Here is a 19,811-nt window from a genome sequence, read left to right on the forward strand (position 1 = left end):
CATTCAGTCTCCTGCCCTGAGTCAAATAATTAGTTCCTTCAGGAAGGCATCTTGGAAATGAACTTATTCTGTACCCTGTGGACAGAGACTAGGATTTCTTTGGAGGTCCTACAATTACTTCTTTGGAGGCCCTTTAGCTATATCTCCCTAAAAACTACCAGGGAACATAATAGGCGACTACAAAATAATCTTGCTTTTTTGGAAACCTCTCCATTCTCTTATCTCCATACTTCTCTGTGCCTTACTTCTGAATCAAACTTCCTTCCCTCCCAAACTTTTCCACTGTGACTTCTGGAAACATCATAGGATATTCACTTCATTTCTTTGCTTTAATTAAAATTCAATTTTCTCTATGGAGACATTGCTTCCCTTGAAATGTATTCAAGTGGAACCTGGCCGTTTTCCTAAAAACTAAGTTATCACAGGATTTAAAAGTGGGTTTGCTTTTAGCTCTACATTGCCTATTCTGAATCATTGCTCCTTACCCTAACATAAAAACTCCTTTTAAGGATCTTTCCATCCAGCTATATCACCTTCTAACAACAACCACCACATTAATTTCCAGAATTTCCTCTCCACCCAAGTCCCATCAGTGTCTTATTTGGCTTCCCTTCCATACCCACATGTTAACCCATCCAACATCTTAATTTCATAGGTCCTTGATTTCCTCAGCTTTGACAGCCTATACTTCTTCATCAACTCAACCTCCCACCACCTATATCCTAGACATTTTTATGGACCCAACTGTCCCATATCAAAAACCATAAGCTTCAGGATCTTTATTCCCTGATTTTTATTTTGATCCTTAAAAATATCTTATTCCTTACTTCTATTTCACTTGCCTGTGACCTCAGAATGATCTAGACCTTTTATCTATTTTCCGAATTTATCAACTATTCCTGTCTTAATTTTCTTATTTGACTAAATCATGTGATACATGATAAAACACATGACACATCCACACTCAAGCTTGTATCTTTAACTTCCTTTATCATCTGACATGAATGCCCCAAAAAGTCCTAATCCTGCATCAATACTATTGTGGACCTTCCTGTTCCTATACCCAAGCTGCTGAATACTGATGGAGAAAAGCCAGCAGCCAAGAAGCTGGTGCTACCACAAATGTGCAAACTCTCATCTCAGAAGTATCCTCAAGATGACAATAATCTTTTCATGTGATGCTATTCTGCTCCCTCTCCCACCCTCTATTCACACTTTTAAAACTACTGGGGGTTCCCCCTCCACCAACGTTCCTCTATTTTCAGCAGACCATCTATCTATCTCATCTTCTTCCACCTTAAAAGTCCTTACATAAATATGCACTCAAACATATTAAACAAAATTTTAGCATCTTTCTACCCACCCCTTCAAAACCCTTATCTTCCTGGGCTGTTTTTTACTTCTCACCTATCTCAGTGGAATTTTATCCCACCTCCTGCCTGGGGCTGGTTCTTTTCCTGTGCTTTGGATACCATTTGTGCATGCCACAATTTTTGTTTCTCCTTTTCTGATATTTAAACTTACTCTTTTTTCTGTATCCTATTTTTTTTTATATATAAACAGGCCCAAGTCTCTCCCATCTTAAGAACAAATTATTCAACCACATGTCCATCTTTAACTTTTACCCACCCATCCATTCTTTCTTTCAAAGTCAAGCTATCTTTAAGATGCTTGCTCTTTCCATTGATGATTACCCATTTGCTCCTGAATCCATTTCTGGTTTTCATACCTTTCATTCTATGGAAGAGATTCCTGCTCCTTTGCTCAGTTCCATAGGAACAATCCAATGCCTTTTTCTATGTGACTTTTCTCCAGCAATTACAATGTTGACCACTTCCTCTTAAAACTGTTTTCTTTCTTGAATGGCAACACCAGTCTCTGCTGCATTGTCCTTCCTCTGAGTCTCCTTCCAGGCTGTCCTTACTCTCTCCATCCAGTGAATGTTGCTTTTCCCCAGGATTCCACCCTTAACCAATTTCTCTCGGTACACAACCCCAAGGGATCTCAACTATTTTCTTGGCTTCAATCACTTGATGGTATTGATATACTCTGACAACTTCCAGTCTAGTTAATTCTTTGAGCTCCAGATTTGATGTAGATAACTGCCTACCTGCAGCTCCACTTGGATATTCCACAGTCACTTCCAACTTAGCAAAATGTGGAAATTATCTAACCTATAAATAAGAATCACATAACCTTCCCAGATTCTATTTCTGGATATGTTATGGCTATGAAAGACACCATTAGTCCAATCAAGTACCCTGTGAGTGACCTTAAATCCTTCCCCTCCCTTATTTCTTCACCACCTCACCCATCCTCATTTAATAAGTCATCAAGTCTTGTTAATTCTATCTCAGTCTATGTAAATTTGCATTTAAGTCTCCATATCACAAGCTCACTATTTTTAACCTCCTAGGACTGGAGAGCAAGGACTACAAGGAAAAAAAAAAAAAAAGAAGAGGCTTTCTTTTAATTTCTTACAAGGTTTTTAACTTCTTACAAGGTTTATAATAGGAATGTAATGGATATTTTCAAAAAACAGAATAGAAGAATCTTACTGAAGAAACCACGACAGGCAGCTTCATAAGAATTTTGCTCCTAAATCCATGCTCTTACTATATATACTTACAGGGCAGGCTATTCTGAGGAACTGCTATTCATTTCTCAAATAATTCAAATAGTTATGTTTTTCCATAGGTAATTTACATAAAGTTATTTTTAGAAATCATGATGAACTTCAATCTGTCACCTGATTATCTATGGTTTAATTCCTCTGGAAGCAATTAAGTCTGTCTGGACTCTAGCGATGATGATCTCTAATTTTGTAGAGTTCTCACTTGTTCACACATTCAGAATTACTTTCTATGTCTTTCCATCTATGACATCTTCTAAGGTTAGATATGGTTTGGATTCAAAAGCCCCCAAATACATAGTGCTTGAATGTCTATTAAACAGGTGGGGAAAAGGAAGAGTATAAGTTGATGCAAGAAGCATAAACAGTGTTCTCAAACACTCCACCTAGGTTGCCTTGTTTCACTTCTACTTTTATACCTCATGATTTAAAATCCTGGGAACCTGTCCCCGGAACGCCACTTCTCCTAATCGTAAATACCTAGACCCAATACATCAGACAATACCAGATGTTTGAAAAAATAAAACAACAAATAGCCTCATAAAAGCAGCAGCTTCAACATATTTGAAGATATATATATATATATATATATATTTTTTTTTTTATTCCAAGACTATAAGACTATTAAATGATTTTTTTAAAATTACATAATCTTTTAATGTTATACTGGTCTGTGATCAGTATGTGTTTTTTTTACATAAAATGTGAAACATACTCAAAGAGATCATGTAGCTATAACTTTTTAGTCAGGACAAAGTTCTAGATACTATGTGAGGAAAGGATAAAGTACAATTGGCATCTCTCTTCTTTGCCAGTTTTTATTTCTTAATTATACTAATTTGCAGGCCACAAAATGAACAAAAGGATTCATGTAAACATGTCACTAGGCATTAAACATTCAGTCGTTCATTCATTTATTTCACACATTTCACTAGTGCTTAGCAGAGCCACAGATGAAAGGGGAAGTGACTTACAGGCAAGTGAGGAGACAGACAATTACCACCCAGGTTCTGAGGGCTGCAGTGGAAGAGGGTGATAAGTAAACTAATGAACTCTTGTTATGTTCTAGTCATTGTGGGAGATGCATCTCATAAAATTAACTCAGTTAATCCTTATAGAAACTCCCTGAAAATAATATTATTAATCCCAAAAGAAACTAACATTCAGAGAGCTGAAGTGACTTTCCTAAAGTCACAAAACCAATATGCAACACAGCCATGAATGCAAATCGGGCCTGTCTCACATCACAATTGTACTCTGTCCACTAAACGCAGTGGTCTCCTTGAGCTTTGCAAGGCACCACGGGTGCCAAGACTTTAACCTTGCCTCGGGAGACAGAGGGACGGTCATGAAAAGAGGACAGCTGGAGTCAAGTCTTGTGGAATAACCATGAGTCCTACAGGCAGACACAGTTGGGAAGGGCTTTCCAGACAATGGAAAGAATATGTGAAAGACACAGAGGCTTGTAAGAAATGTTAAGTTTAGGGAACTACAAGTGCTTTAGCAAAAGAAAGCCATTGTAGACTCTAGAGGCAGGCTGCCTAGATTCAAATTCCAGCTGCTACACCTCTTAGATGTATTGATATATATTTGGTGAGTCTTTAACTTCTCTTTCCTTACCTATAGAGTATGGATAATAATAGGACCTACCTTATAAAGTTCTTGGGGATTAAATGACATAATGTATGTACTTTGCATAATGGCTGGAACCCAGGGAGGGCTCCATGAATATTACACATTATTATTCTGAAATGGCTGGAATATAATGTACAAGGGAAACAGCGATAGGAGTCAAGTTTGGGTTGAAAGGTCAAGGCTTGATCATAAAGTGTCTCCTATTTTATATCATTGGGAGCATCACTGAAGGATTTAAAGTGTGTGTTTATGTGTGTATGCATTTTTCATAAAATTAGCTTTAGTTCATTTAAAAATATCTTTGTGATGTCAGTGTGAAGAACAGGTTAGAAGAGAGATTTGAATCAAGGAGACTGACTCTGATTGCTGCAATAATCCAGGGAAGGTACCATAAAGATCTGAACTTAAACTTGAGTCAGTGGTGATGGAGAGGAAGGACAGGCCTAAAAAAAATTACTTAGGAATTAGTATCGCAGGACCTGCTTAACAGAGAGCAGAGGTAGGTTAGAGGGGTTTGTGGTGCCACTCACAGAGATAAGGAATATAGGAGAAACATGCTTTGAAAAAGCTGCTTATAAAGTTAAGTCATGTCTTCTCAAAACAGTAAAGAGAAATTAACCCATTCAGTCAGAAGTTACCAGTACTATTCTGTTTGAAAGAGCAACCCAGAGAATCTCGCTTGAAGTTTAAAATAAAGAAATCTGTTGTCTTTAAGAAAGTTAGTCATGGGAAGATAAAAAACACTTAAGTTAACATTTTAGTGGATAAAACTAATAACTGGTTTATTCACACTGAACTTTTATATATCATTCCCCAACACACACAAACACAATACTTTTAGGTTAGATATAAATTCACAGAAAGAGAGCATACACAAAGAGGTTAGATTATATTTATGATTTTATTAGTAAAGAAGGCAAAATTCGGGGCCACGTTAAGCAGAGGCAGATGCTACACATCCCACCACAGAGTCCCTTGGCTCCCAAAGTCCCCAAGTGGGAACATAAATGCAGATGACACTGTCAGAACAAGACAGGGTTTCACTAGATCTATAAGGTTATTTTCTTGCTGTGCCAATATATTTACTCTGTGCTTACCTATCTAAGGACAACTTACACCAACACTTTGCATACTTCTATTTACAGGAACATATAAAAGAATTTTGTGGTTTGTGACCTCTACTCAGGATCAACAAAGCAATTCTCTTGGAGAAAGCCCACTTTACCATAATTCTAAGTCATTTTCAGCATTGACTAAGCACTAATTACCTATAATCAAGTGGGCTGTAATACAGTTAGGGAATTTGATTGCATGTATTTATTTCTAAAACAAATCCTTTAATTTTGACACATTAAATCAAATGCTAGTTAACATGAACAGAGTCAGAATTTTGGTGGGTAGTAATATGTTTTGATATCTGGAACATTAACTGACTTCTCAATGTCCTGTGTGCTAACTTTTTCTTGAACTGCTAATTATCCTCTAGAAAAAAAAAAATTCCAATAATAAAATATAGTAAGAATAAGCAGGATATGAAATATTGATCTGATAATTATTAATCAAGATGTTAATGTATTTGAAATTTAATACTTCCTTCTTGATATGAACATTTATCTAGTTCATAATTTCAATGAAAGGGTATGTCTAAAGAAAACTGTTTCATTCTTCAACCACAAGAACTACACAAAGCAGTTTCAGCACCAGGGATAGTAATCTTCCCTGATAATAGTGAATGCCATAAGACAGATGAGTAAACGCTAGGTGTCTAACTTCAAATTAATTGCTAGATTTATATGAGTGAGTATAACATGGTAGTAAAGAGCACAGTCACAAGGGAAGCATTCAATGAATGTTTTGTTGTTGTTGTTGTTCTTGCATTATTCTTGTTACATGTGAAGTTGATGCAATAAAAATAGTTATATTTCTCCTTAGTCACAGACACCCATAATATGTGGAAAATTAATGACCCCAGTTAAATATTTCTTGTTTTATACATATTAATTTAAAATATAGCACAACAATGAACACCATTCCTCAATAGTATCAAAATACAGAAAGAAAAACAATAAAATCATGAATTAAAGTTCTTTAATCAAATTAAACTTCACTGCAAAAGTTAAAAAGAAAAAAAGCACACAATTTTAAAGAAAAATTATCTTTGCAAACATAACCATAAGATTCTTATGTATTATAATTTTCCATAGAAATTTTAACTGGTATATTTTTCCTGCATGCTTTGAAGAATAAAACAATTAGTGGACTGTTGATGACCAACTGTAATATATTATTTGATATTATGTGTATTTCCAAATCAGGGTGAAAAAAGGACACTAAAATCTCTAGGAAGTTAAACTATATTTAGTAATTTACAGAAATAACCAAAAAGTGTTAATGTCCACTCCAAGAATGACTGCAAATCTATATATTAGAATTTCCTTACATTTCAATTTTTAAAATATAATTGTTCTGAAAATGTTGGCCAATTTGGAAAAAAGACATTCATATGTGAATAGACATATTTGAACTAATATATAATCTTCATTAGAAACCAGGTAATCTGGGTTCTGCACAATTTTGGATATGGGCATTTATTTGTTTATATACAAGCAACAAATATAAAAATTTTGATGTCACCAATACCCAACCTCTTTTTAACGGGTGGAACCATCTCTATGTTACATATATGATTATTAGACCAATTTACATTTTAACAGGCATCTAAGTGTGATGCTGGACTTGGGATACTAGAACTCAAAAAACCCGATTACCAGGAATGCATGGTGGAATGGCCAGAATTCAGGAAACATACAGGTGTATAAACAAATAGTTCGTTAACCCAACAGCCTTAACAATTCCCATTAACTGAGGACACAAAGTTTTTGGAAGAAGAAATGCGTAACACTTGCAGAAAAAATAACTTGAGGCTAAGACCTGACCTCTTCCATGTCATGCCTCCATCCTGGAGAGAACCAATGCTCAGTGAGCCTGGCCTGAGGTTCACTGATGATCACTACAGCAGTTAAAAAGTTAAAACAGTTTAAGAAGTCTGTTCTTACTTCCTTAATGGTTGAGCCAACTAAATGTTGAATTTGTATCACATTGTTGAATTTATTGAATTGTTAAAATCTCCACTTTTAATTACTTTCCTCCTTCTTTACTTTATCCAAACTTTTATTGACTATTACCATGTATCAGTCAACAATCACGTTATATTGCTGAAGGTTTTATTTGTAAGAAAGACATAGTCCCTGCCTTCAAGTAGCTGCCAATCTAGTGAGGGAAAAAACATATAAGGAATGACTACATCACCATAATTTTTTGCGTAAAAGTAATTACCATCTAAAAGTATCACCTTCTGAAATCATATTATTTACCTAAATTTTACTAATTTACTGTCTGTGTCCTTTATTAGAATGTGAGCTACATGAAGACGGGAACTTTGTCTTATTCATTGCTCTATCTCCTGTGTCTTGGAACCATCCACACCCTGCAGAACATACTCAATAATTACATGTAGTAAGGAAGATGTTCATTTTCTTCTAGGCTTTAAAAAAATTATATTGTGTATTTGTGAATGAAGACTACTTATTATATATATGAATTCAATGTTATTTCTCTCAAAGTTTTGGCTAAGTTGAACTTTTTAAAAAAGTTTTCTACCCTTATCAAATAGGACATCTGTGTCAAATAGGGCATCTGTGTTATATTATTCAACAGACATACCATCTATTAAATATAGAATTCCTTTCATTTATTTAACAACAAATATGCACTGTTAGAAATAGATAATGTCTCTTTAAAGTTGTCCTGTTTCATAGTTTCATTATTTGAGACTCTTTAGTATGCTTTCTGATGAATCTCTAATGAATATTACAGAGTTGCTACTTGTTTATATAATAATTTTGGAGGAATAAGCTCATTAATTTATTAGTCTATGAAATTTCACTTCTGGTTAATGCTTATTGAAGAGTAGATGGTCATAAAGCTTAAAGGATTGATGCTTCGATTATATTGACTATTTCATGTTTATAGTTCCTATGTTCTAAGTTCGATTGCATCGCTTTTCTCACCCTAATCTGTGTTATATATGATTATATTTCCTTTGGCATTTTCCTTATTTAAACATCAAATAGATTACATTTTACAGTTCTAGAGTGCTGAGACCATGTCTCTCTAATTCACTTTCAAAACAATTAACAGTATTGTTTACATGTGAAAAGTTAATATATGTTTCACAGTGATTCAATATAAGACATTTTCAGTACAGGCATTAGTAGAGGTATTGAGACAGTGAAAGACATTATGAAATCTATAAATATTCCAGGTTAGGACAATTCCAAATAACTAGTAGATAGGAAAAGAAAGTAGAGATACAAAAATATCAGTTGTCAACTCACATTTTATATAACTGGAAGCTATGTGGGTAACCTTAGCAATTGCTAAGAAGTTTATGGCATATGAATGATGCCATTAGTGTTGTGGGTTCCTGCCAGTCAATGTCAAAATTAAACACACATAACTAAGAAATAATTTGAAAAAGTTAATCACATGAAGTCCCACTGTCTCTTCAAAAAAGAAAATCAGGGAAAAAATCTCTGTCTTGGTATCAGCTTAAAATACTAAACTTTATTTACAAAGAAAGCAATAACAAAAAGTTTAGTGAAAATGAAAAGTAGAGAAACAGATATTGAAACAACAGGACAAAATTTGGGTTTAAACCCTCAGATACAGTTTGGTAGACTATTTAGTTGTGTGGGTTAGTAAATTATAAAGGATTATCTTATTATTATTATTTGCTTATTCTTTTGGCTTTTTTATGTTTATAAAGTCTCAGAGAAAAAATCCTAGTTCATAATATGCCTTCTTTCCCTATGGCTAGTGAAAAACAAAGAAAAGATATATTGCTAATTAGGTTTTATGTACTTAACAGAGATAAAACTTTTAAGTTTGAGATAGAAAGGGAAATTGTTAAAACTCTTGTAAATACAGAATACATATAGCTATTTAACAAAACTAAAGAAGAAAATACTGTTCTATTTGCTCTCTGAAGAAGGGACAGTCAGGTCATTGTATGAAGATAAAATAAGCAGATACTAGTGTACTCCATTATATAATTTAAAAACTCACAAAATTCTACTGTCTTTTTGTGTTAATAATGTACAGTCATAATTTCTACCATCTATTGAGTACCTATTACAGGCATTGTTCTAAATGCTTTATATGTTAAATCTCATTAAATACTCCAAGTAATACATGTGAGGTAGCTATATTTTACAGGTATAGAATGAGGTTCAAGGTCTGTTTGTCCACATTTGAACCCAATCCATCTGATTTCAAAACCCTTCTTTTAGCCACTATACCCTACTTCAAAGGATTATTTGGGATTAGGATGGGAATGTTAAGACAAAAAAACAATGAAATGTTTGGTAGAAATGTCTTATTTTGGTAGAAATGTCTACTTTATAATGTAACCACGTGAGCTTTCTGTTGTGTGTACTAAGGAAAACACCGTGGTATGAATTATGAGGGCAAATCATGTGGCCATCATCTTTCTATGCTTCACTGAATGCAAACGGCCCTGAAACATGCTCTGTTACGTCTTCTTGCCACTGCAAAAGAAATCAGGCTGAGCTTGTTTTAATAGAAACAAAGAAACCAGTGATAAAGCTGTAGCCAACATAGGACATTCCATCTACTTCTCACAAACTTAGATTAGCCAAACAGAAATAAAGTTTTATATACACATTCATGTCTATTTAACAGATACCCAAACGCACTGAATGTGACGAAGTATCTTGACCCTTAAGATATCCTTTAACCTTATGATTATCTGTGCTATTTAAGATTCGTTTTCACGTTAACAACAAAGAGGCTGTATATAACGAGTTTCCCAAAATGTATAAGATTAAACTCTCAGATAGAAGCTACAGTCCAGGTAGTCTGTTCCACTTTTCCTTTCCTTTTCTCTTCTGATCCTGACTCTTGTGTATAAGTGAAGACAGATATACTATAGCCGCAGAAAACCAAAACATAAACCTCAGATTGCCTCCATGTACTACCTGTTAACTGAGCAATGAGGTGGTTCCATATTTATATATATACATATATATATGTATATATATATATGTATATATATATAAATAAATCAAGACATTCTTCCACTGGTTAACCTATGGGCTATGGCTGCTGGCACCATTAGAGAAAGGCTCTAATCCAAAGCTTTCTGCACCAGGACTATGCTCAGACTGAATCTATGCACTGCTTCTTAGTTGGGCTAAAGTTAGTAAAGATACTTTTTGTTTCTCTGCAGAGATTCTATTAAAGAGATAACTATTCTAAAGAACTCTTGGATACTTCCTCATAGCATTCTTTTCCTCCTTCTACTCAGAGTATGTGCTTTTTTATTATAACTATATAGACATACAGTGACAATACTTTCAACAGGGACTAGGAGATTAATGGTTAATTAGACATATAACGAAGTCTTTGCCAGAAAAGCATAATAAGGAGTGATACATTAACGGGACTGTGCGATTAATTTTGGTTAATCTTAATGAACATAATTAAAAACAATTTATTTATTCCAAGTAATTTTTGTCTAGAATTAAAATGATTCCCAGGAAACAAAAAGGCTAATGGAGTTTTTTGAACCTTTATAGGCACAGAGATATAAAACCAGGTTGACTCTAGAGATCATCTCTTGGTGGGCTTTCACCAAAACGTGCAAAAACATGATGACTTTGTTCTTTTTCCCATGAACTTGCCCAGTCTCATTATCTCTCATCTGGCAAATTTGGTAAAAATAGAATAATGGCCATAGTCTAGGTCCCAATGTGGCCATGTAGGATAGTGACTAAACCTGAGGACTTGACCAGCCATAACCAGGATCAAATCCTAATTTTGTCACTTCCTAAAATATGAGTTGCACAACTGACAACCTCTCTTCATACTAGTTTCCTCGTTTGAAAAATGGGGACAATAATATCTTACTTCAAGAACTGAAGTCAGGGTTAGAAATAATACATGTAAAAATGCATGGCAGATAGGAGATGAACAGGCTATGACAGCTTTAATGGTTAAAAACAATGAACTGTAAACCTCATTCCTTAACATACTTGTCTTTCTCTAACACATGTATACCAAACACAACAACAACGACAGTGTATTGGCTGTCATTGTGTAAAAGAAAGAGAAATTTACTGGTCATTGTTTGTTAGTATGAAAATAATTATACCTGTACATTTAAAAATTTTTCAGTGAAGGGGGTTTAGGTGACTACATATATTGTCATGTGAATTTCTTACTCTTGGCAAATGAGGCAAAGAGGATGGAAACTATTAATTTATTTAAGTGAAATTATGCCAACTTATATGCTACCTGGGGGGAAAAAAAACAGAATCATTTTTTTTTAATGCTGGAAATGGGTAGAAAGTTTCAGATCACCTTTCTTTAGGTGGTATCATGAATTTATTCATGAAGGTGGCATTTCAGCTGGTAGGGATTTCAGTAGGGGAGATGAGGAGGACTAGTGCTATGGATAGAAGGAAAAACATGAGGAAGCCAACGAAGTATAAAAGCACAATGTATTAACTGGGGACAAAGTAATTCGGGTTGGCTAAAGCATTGTTTCCCAACCTGGGGACCTCAGAATTATTGAAAGTGATCCAAGAATACTTATATACTAGGAATTGTTTGTGGACAGAATAAATATCAAACAATTTATGTTGCATGCATGTATGTTAGTTTCCTAGGGTTGCTGTGACAAAGTATCATAAACTAAGTGGCTTAAAACAACAGAAATGTATTCCCTCACAGTTCCGGTGTTTAGAAGTATCAAGGTATCAGAAGAGCCATGCTTTTTCTGAATGCTTTAAGGATGAATCATTCCTTCTTATAATGAGGTTATAATTCCAGTATAATCTCATCTGAAATTGATTACATTTACAATGGCCTTATTTCCAAACAATGTCACATTCCCAGGTACTGGGGGTTGGACTGGAACATATCTTTTTGGGGGACACAATTCAACCCACAACTGTGTGTGTGTGTGTGTGTGTGTGTGTGTGTGTTTCAAATACATGTAGATGTTGTGGTTTTAAAAAGGTAAAAATATTCAAATAGCATTATTAAATTGTTAATACTTTTTCATTACTGTACTTTTCTCAATCAATGGATATTAAAAGAATAAATCTCTCAGGTAAGAGTCTAGGAGTCTGCAAATTTTTTAATGATGAAGAGAGCTGTACACACACAAAGAGGTTGCAAACCACTGTTACAGGGTTCCTGTCAGGAATAGAATGAGGTAAAACAAGAAAGCAAGGTAAAGTATGAAGGGCCTCTGGTACCAAGATAAGGACTCTGGGTTTAATTTGTTAGGCAAAGAGAATTACTAGTGATCTTCTGAGCGGGTGGCATGTATGCATGTAGAAGCTAATGTGATAAATAAATTTAAAATTCTGAACCACATCAATCTGTCCATCAAGGTGGAGCTTCAGGAAAATTACCTGTGTATATGATGGACTAAAGAAGAGTGAGAGTGGAGACAAGGAGACCAGGTATGAAGTGAGCAGGCTCTCACCTGAATGAAGGATGAAGTACATGCTAGACAAATTGCCAAGGAAGAACGGACAGAGGTATGGCTAATCTGATGCTGAGTATGCATGTGTGTGGTGCATTTGTATGTAGATTTATGTGGATGTTTGAGGGTATATGTGTACATTGGGATGTTTGTATGATGTCTAGTTCTTTTGAAATTCAAGAGTACTTATTATTTCTGTACCATTCATTTGATATTTTTAATGTGTTGACTTGCTGATTAACTTTGCATGTGTAAACACAATATTTCTCTAAATGGAAAATTTGAAAACATACATTTCAACTAGTTTATTTTCTTGCACACAGTAGGCACTTAGATATTTGTTGGTTGGTAAGCATCAACCAAATTTGTTAACAAATATTTAATTTCTATTGTGTGTGTGTGTTTCCTGTTTAGGAGAAAAAGTAGTGGAGTGAAAAGGTAGTACTAATAGTACTTGGAAGAAACTGAAGTTTAAGTTTGGTGAAGAAATTGTAAATAGGCACTTAGCTAGTCTAAATGGTTTGAAGTCCCCGAGGCAGGACAAATTATATCCATTGATCCTGAAAGAATCTGAAAACTAGATCACTGAGCAACTCTCAATGGTCTTTGAGAACTCACAGAGAAGTAGATGTGCCAGAGGATTAAAGTGCCAAAGGGAGAAAGAGGAGAAAAATTCTTGAAAACCCACAGCAAGTAGCTTAATACTACCTCCAGGTGAGATACTAGAATGGCTCATTCATTAGAAAGGGAGCAATAAGTCCTGTTATCAAATCAAACACATTTTCTTATTTGTGAAATAGGTGTCAGGAAAATTGATAACAATTCACATCTATGTATTTTTACTTTAATTTTGCTCAGATACAGAGACAGAGTGTATCCAGACTTCAACTAGCCAGTTGTCAATGTCCCTTATGATATCCTCTGGGACAAATTATACCAAACGGGTGCTTAAATCAGTGGTTTTCAAACTTTTGGACAATGACTTGCAGTGAGAAATAGATTTTTCATATTATCTGGTAAGATACATGTACATATGTATGTGTGTCTGTGTATGTGCATGTGCGTGCACATAACTAAAATAATGGATGCGCTGTGATGTTTTCCATTCTATATTTTTCTATTATATTTCATTAAAAAAAAAAACTGCTGGTTGTAACCTACTAAATCTATTTCATGACTCACTAATGGGTTGGGACCCACAGTCTGAAAAATGTGAATTGATTTCAATCAGAATGTTTCTAGGAACTACAGAGCTGTTTTTATCCTATTCAATAAAATATTTGGATGACGATATAGAAGGATTATTCTCAAATTTGCAGATAATAAGGTAATAATAAGAAGACAAAGTTTTTGCATGATATAATCAGGATTAAGAAACTCCTAGCAGATTAAATTTAAATAGAAAAGTAAATAGAAAATTTAAATAAAATAAAAATTAAATTAAATCTACAATAGATATGTACAATTCTGCACTTTATATCTCCAAATCTACTTGTAAAGCTACAGATTGGATATGTGCTGCTGCCTAGGAGCAGCATGTCTAGAAACAAAACAAAACAACAACAAAACAGAACCTTGGTGTTTCAGTTCACAATAATTTTAAGATGAGAGGGGAATGGAACCAAAATTGTTTGAGAACCTACTACATGCGAAACATGAATCACTGGTGTCATGTTGCTGGAAAACCCAGAACCAAACCAAAGCAAACTAATTTGACTTGGGGATACATTAACAGGAAATCTATTTCTAAAGATGGAGGTTCAGGTAAGAGTTTCCCTCTATTTTATATTGTCTAAACCTACCTAGGATTTGGAGTACCCTGCTCAGATAAAGGTTAGAGGAAAGCAAGAAACTTGCTCTTTAAAGGACAGGTGAAGGGAATGGGAACATTTAGCCTGGACAACTGCTGTTTTCATTCTTTTTTTTTTTTTTTTTGGTCACAGGGCTTGCAGGATATTAGTTCCCTGACCAGGGATTGAACCCGGGCCCACGGCAGTGAATGCACCAAGCCGTAACCACTGGGCAGCCAGGGAATTCCCATTCATTTTTAAAACACCTTTATTAAATGTAAGTTATAAGCCAGACATATTAGGTGCTGAAAACACAAAAATAATTACAGCTTTGTCTTTTCCCACAGCCAATGAAGGGAAACATTAATTATCGACACTTGCTACTTGTTAAGTATCTTAAATGTATTAGGTCCTTTCATCCTTTAATCCTATGAATCTCTACTTTGGGATGGCTAAAATAAGGCTTTGAAGAGAATTCATTTGCCCCAGATCACACAGATAAGTGGGTGGTGGAACTGGAATCCAAACCCAGCTTCCACTGAGTCTGGAGCCTGTGTTCTCAACCATTACACAATGTTGTCTCTTGAAACTCAGATTCACGGGCTTCTTATCGTTGAAGGACTGTCCTTTGGAAGTATGGGTATGCATTTATTAAAGCAAGAATCTATACAAAACTGACATTCACCACATAAAATATATTTTTTAATCTGGAGATTTAAAAATGAACATTATATGTAGCTTCTCATTATATAGCTATCTTTCAGTTCAAAATATTGTTAATGCAAATGCTAAGTTACCGGTACATTTCTAAGAAAAGAAGGTTTGTAGACTAAAATGAAACAGACCTGCTTGAATTTTTAAAAGTTTATGCTTTGGGGGGGGCAGTATTGAAAACATGTAACTGTGCAATTATAAAGCCTTGTAGGTGGTTATAATTGTTCCTACATGTGTTTACAGGTCATTCAACACAGACTGTTCCTGTATCCTAAGGGTACAAGGACATATTTACTATATGCTGGCTGCTGAGTTGAAATTATTTCATTGAATTCTCACTTCCTTATGGGATAGATATTCTAATCCCTGTTAGTGAATCAGAAGACTGAGTTCAGTAACTTGAGGAGATTGCACAGGTAGTAAGTTGTGAGTGTGATTCAAAAGACTGTGTACTTTGCACAGTACCAGCGACTTCGAGGAGCTGACAGGGAACTGGAGAACACTTTTTAAAGTCTAAAAGTAGCAAAAGGTAGAACCTGCTGCCATATATATGAACAGTGGGGTGAAAAGAAGCTAGTGTGATGACCTTTCAACCTGGATTTACACATGTAAGACAGATGTATCATTTTAAACTTGCAAATGAAAGTAGTGCTCGCAAAAGTAGATGCTATTCACTTGGGACAGATAAAATGTTATATGTGGATATATGTCACAGGATTTTTCAGTGACAGCATATCTAAGTCACACTATTAAGGCTTAGAGGTGTCGTAAATTTCCCATACACTTTTAATCCTTCTAACATTTTATAATTCACTTGCTATTTAATTTAAATGGACACACCAATCACCACTCCTTTCAGAAATTTTTGCTTAACTATTTTAATAATTCAATTACTTCAGCACAAGTTTAAACAAACACACACAACCAGGAACTAATCCTAAGCACTGGTCTTGAGGAATTTTGTTATACATGACCTGTGGTACTTTAGAATTTTAATGTGTTCCAGTATCCTGGGAGTTAACTTGACTAGCCAATTCAATTAAATATGAGTAATAACAAACCAGATTATAACAGATTTGTATATTGACTGTTTTCACTTGAGATGACAAAATGACTTGAATATACCTCAAGATACCTAACAGTTCTGGTGTCTTCCAACATTATCTTTATTGAAAAGGGTATACCTCATGAAATGTGAAATAAAATTACATTCTTCATTTCGAGGAAAACAGCAGTCATGCCTATATAGTTTTAATTCAACACGAGCAGCAAGATTGCTGTATACATTTTAATTTTTTAAACTAAAAGTAATTTTTTCATTCTATATATGTGAAGACACAGAAATCTACCTTTACCACACATCTAGGCTGGCAGAGAATTACCCATATTTTAAGATAATTCCCTGAACTGTACATGCCTAAGAAAAAAGGAGGCATCATTAACTGGCATCATACCTGAGGATGGTTACTGATTTTTAAAATGTGGCATTTGTGGCTCCCACCAAACTACTACCCCACAGTGTCACATAGCACAGCCTTTTTAGTCTGGGAGGTGAGTTCGAGAACTGTTTGTTGTTCAGAGCTCCATCCAGAGTGGATCACTGTTTGACAAGTTCTATTTTAAGTCGTGCCTGTGTGTGCAGGTGTCAGCCTCTTTCACGGCTGTAGAAAAAGAGCCCTTATACTCCATCTGTATCCTTCCCCCGACAATGCAGGATCATTCCGCACAGTGCGTTTGTTTCTGCTTTGCCAGCCACTTTTTCACTGGGAAATTCCAGGGGGGCCCCGGCGGGCTGGAGTGAGGGAAGGGCGAAGAGGGGCAGAAAGAGGCCGTTTGCCACTCCCCTACCTTACAAGGCACCTGGCACTGGCAGTAGCAGCTGCTGGATGCGACGACGAAGATGATGAGCCTCCTCCTAGCAAGAGGATATTGAGGGAATTAAGGAGGTGGCAGCGAAGGCGAGACACACACTCTGTGTCTTTCCCCGCAGGGAGAGTCCACCCTCCGGGGAAAAACTGTGAGGACGCCACCACCCGCCCCGCCTCTGCCAGCTCGCCCCAGTGTCTGGCAGCGGTCCCCATGCACCTGCTCACCTGTCTATCCGTTCAGGGTGGTTGGGGGAGGGACGAGGGGTGTCGGGCTGGGTGGGTGGAAGGAGAAGGAGGGCAGGGCAAAAGAGGGGGCGCACGAGGGTTCCGCCCCCCGGAGGCTCTGCGCAGGCGCAGTGGCCGGTACCGCAGGCAGGGGGCGGCAACATGGCGGAGTGAGCGGCGGCGTCGGGGCTTCACAACAACAGTGGCGCCCGTAGCGGTGGCGGCAGCGGCGGTAGTAGCATCGGCCACAGCCTGAGCTTCAGCACCGGCCAGCGCCGCGGCCAGCTGCTCGCGCCTCAGGGCTTTTCGGAGCGGCGGCAGCATCTCCGCGGGGGGCGGGCCGGGCCGGACGGACCGAGAGGGGGAGCGAGAGGAGGCAGCGGCGGCCCCAGCGGCACAGCTGCTGGGCGGGCACTGCCGCTCGCCGGCAGCGGTTAGCGGCGCCGCCACCGCCGGGAATAAGCCTGAGAATAACCCTCCGCCTCCGCCGGGGAGGGCGCCGGAAAGGGCCGGGCGGAGGCGCACGCGGGGAGCGGGCCCGGCGCCGCGGCGCTGGTGGATGCTGGGGCTCCGAGGCGACGGCCGGGGGGCGGGGGCCGAGGCAGGTATAACGGTACCGGCGGAGGCAGCGCCGCGGCTCTTTCCTTCTCCTCAGGAGGGGGGCAAATGGCGAGCGAGAAGCCGGGCCCGGGCCCGGGGCTCGAGCCCCAACCCGTGGGGCTCATCGCCGTCGGGGCCGGAGGCGGAGGCGGCGGCGGCGGCGGCGGGGGCAGCGGTGGTGGCGGCAGCGGGATGGGGGAGCTGAGAGGGGCGTCCGGCTCCGGCTCGGTGGTGCTGCCCGCGGGGATGATTAACCCTTCGGTGCCGATCCGCAACATCCGGATGAAATTCGCAGTGTTGATTGGACTCATACAGGTCGGAGAGGTCAGCAACAGGGACATCGTGGAGACGGTGCTCAACCTGGTAAGGGAAAAGGCGTGCTCGCCATCTGCCTCCCAGCCCCCATGGCCTCCCTCCCCAGACGCTGGCTCCCACCCCTCCACCACCCCCCCGGTCACACACGCAGCGCGTCCCTGCGAGCCCAGATCGTCCGGCGGGTATTGCTTAGCGGGTGACCTGCCTGCGCGCTGCCCAAGCCACGCCACCTCCCTTCTCTCCTCCGTTCCTCTCTTGCCACCTGAGCGCAGTGCCCAACTTAACACCGCTTATTATCACTTCTCATGACTCTGAGTCGTCAATTGTTCCTTGCCGTGCGGGTTTTGGGTTGACTTGAGAGTTTAGTTAGGGGGAGCGGAAGGCCTCCTTTTCTCTGGGGTTCTTTCTCCGACACTCTTAAGTGTCCGTGGTGTGGCTCTCTGAGGATGGAAGCCTTGCCCCTGGAGCCTAAATTCCCCGGTGCTGCTGAAATGCGAGAAGCGCATTAAGTCCAACTTGAGCAGCTGGGAGGTGATGTTTTCCACTGAGGAGGAAAAATGATGCAGTTTTGCATCTGCCTTTAAATATATTACGAGGCTATGTTGGAGAGTGTTGTGGCTGTATCTCCCCCCCACACCCCAATCTCTTTTTAGGTAGCCTTCCTTTCTTTGTAATATTGCCCTGAATATGCTGACCTCTTAAGTCATTTTTTGTGCACATGAGATGTTAAAATGTAAGGACACCAAATCATACAGGTTGATTTCTATGGTTGCCTTCAGAGAGCATGGCATGTGGATAAAGATTAGAGGAAAGGTGTTAAATTCAACCCTAGGTTTTGGTTTCCTTCGTGATAAGAAAGAGTTACTGCAGAACTGTGTATGACTTAATGTTTTGCGATATCTATCTACAGAGAGGCTAAGAAGCGTTCAAGATGTCAGGGGAAGACATGGGGAAGAAATAAAGAGAGGAGAATCATAGATTTCGGATAATAAGACTCGTTCATTTAAGATTAATTCATGTTTTAATGCTTTGTATGTGCAGTTTTTGCTGCAGCAAAGCTTTTTAAACAGTTTCCTCTGCAATACCTAGTCTTTGACAAACTGTAAGGTTGGGTTTTGGAAGGCAAGCTTAAATCAGAAGCAATCAGTTGACTATTGTATTTGGTGTGGAGTCACAGGAATATAAAAATTTGCTTGCAAGGAGATTTTATCACACCCATGCAGTCAGAATTTTCAGCTAAGCAATTATTTTTATTTGATCTGTTGGAAAACTGAAAGAAAGCTGCAGCTACAGCAGTGGTGCCCTGAGACAGGGACAGGGATTAGATAATGTCTTTGGTTTACGTACCTCTTAAATTCACAGAAGAGTTAAAGCTGTTTGTTTGTTTGTTTTGCTGGGATGTCACGTCAAAGATAAGAGAATTTGACTTTTCTTTGTTATATTTATTCCTGTTT

The 19,811-nt window shown here is 37.9% G+C and overlaps 2 protein-coding genes across 17 annotated transcripts in view; one reads left to right on the forward strand and one right to left on the reverse strand.

Moving 5' to 3' along the window:
* The window catches only part of LOC132352370 (uncharacterized), a 515,897-nt gene extending 498,141 nt beyond the window's left edge, over positions 1-17,756 (reverse strand). For all 9 annotated transcript variants that reach the window (XR_009498696.1, XR_009498692.1, XR_009498698.1 and 6 more), the window contains exons 1-2: positions 17,443-17,756; positions 17,198-17,264 (exon numbers count right to left, since the gene is read on the reverse strand). Coding sequence is in view for 2 of the 9 variants with exons in the window: in XM_059902824.1 (XP_059758807.1) it covers positions 17,198-17,264; positions 17,443-17,606 (231 nt within the window). In the remaining 7 variants the exon portion in view is untranslated. The remainder of the gene's footprint in view (positions 1-17,197; positions 17,265-17,442) is intronic.
* Positions 17,757-18,108: 352 nt separating this feature from the next.
* NBEA (neurobeachin) overlaps positions 18,109-19,811 on the forward strand; it is a 612,623-nt gene continuing 610,920 nt past the window's right edge. For 7 of the 8 annotated variants that reach the window (XM_059902450.1, XM_059902451.1, XM_059902453.1 and 4 more), the window contains exon 1: positions 18,109-18,405. In XM_059902450.1, coding sequence (XP_059758433.1) covers positions 18,109-18,405 — 297 coding nt within the window. The remainder of the gene's footprint in view (positions 18,406-19,811) is intronic. The other variant, XM_059902457.1, reaches the window with a different exon arrangement.

This window comes from Balaenoptera ricei, chromosome 18 (assembly GCF_028023285.1).
Source record: "Balaenoptera ricei isolate mBalRic1 chromosome 18, mBalRic1.hap2, whole genome shotgun sequence".
NCBI classification, from domain to species: domain Eukaryota; kingdom Metazoa; phylum Chordata; class Mammalia; order Artiodactyla; family Balaenopteridae; genus Balaenoptera; species Balaenoptera ricei.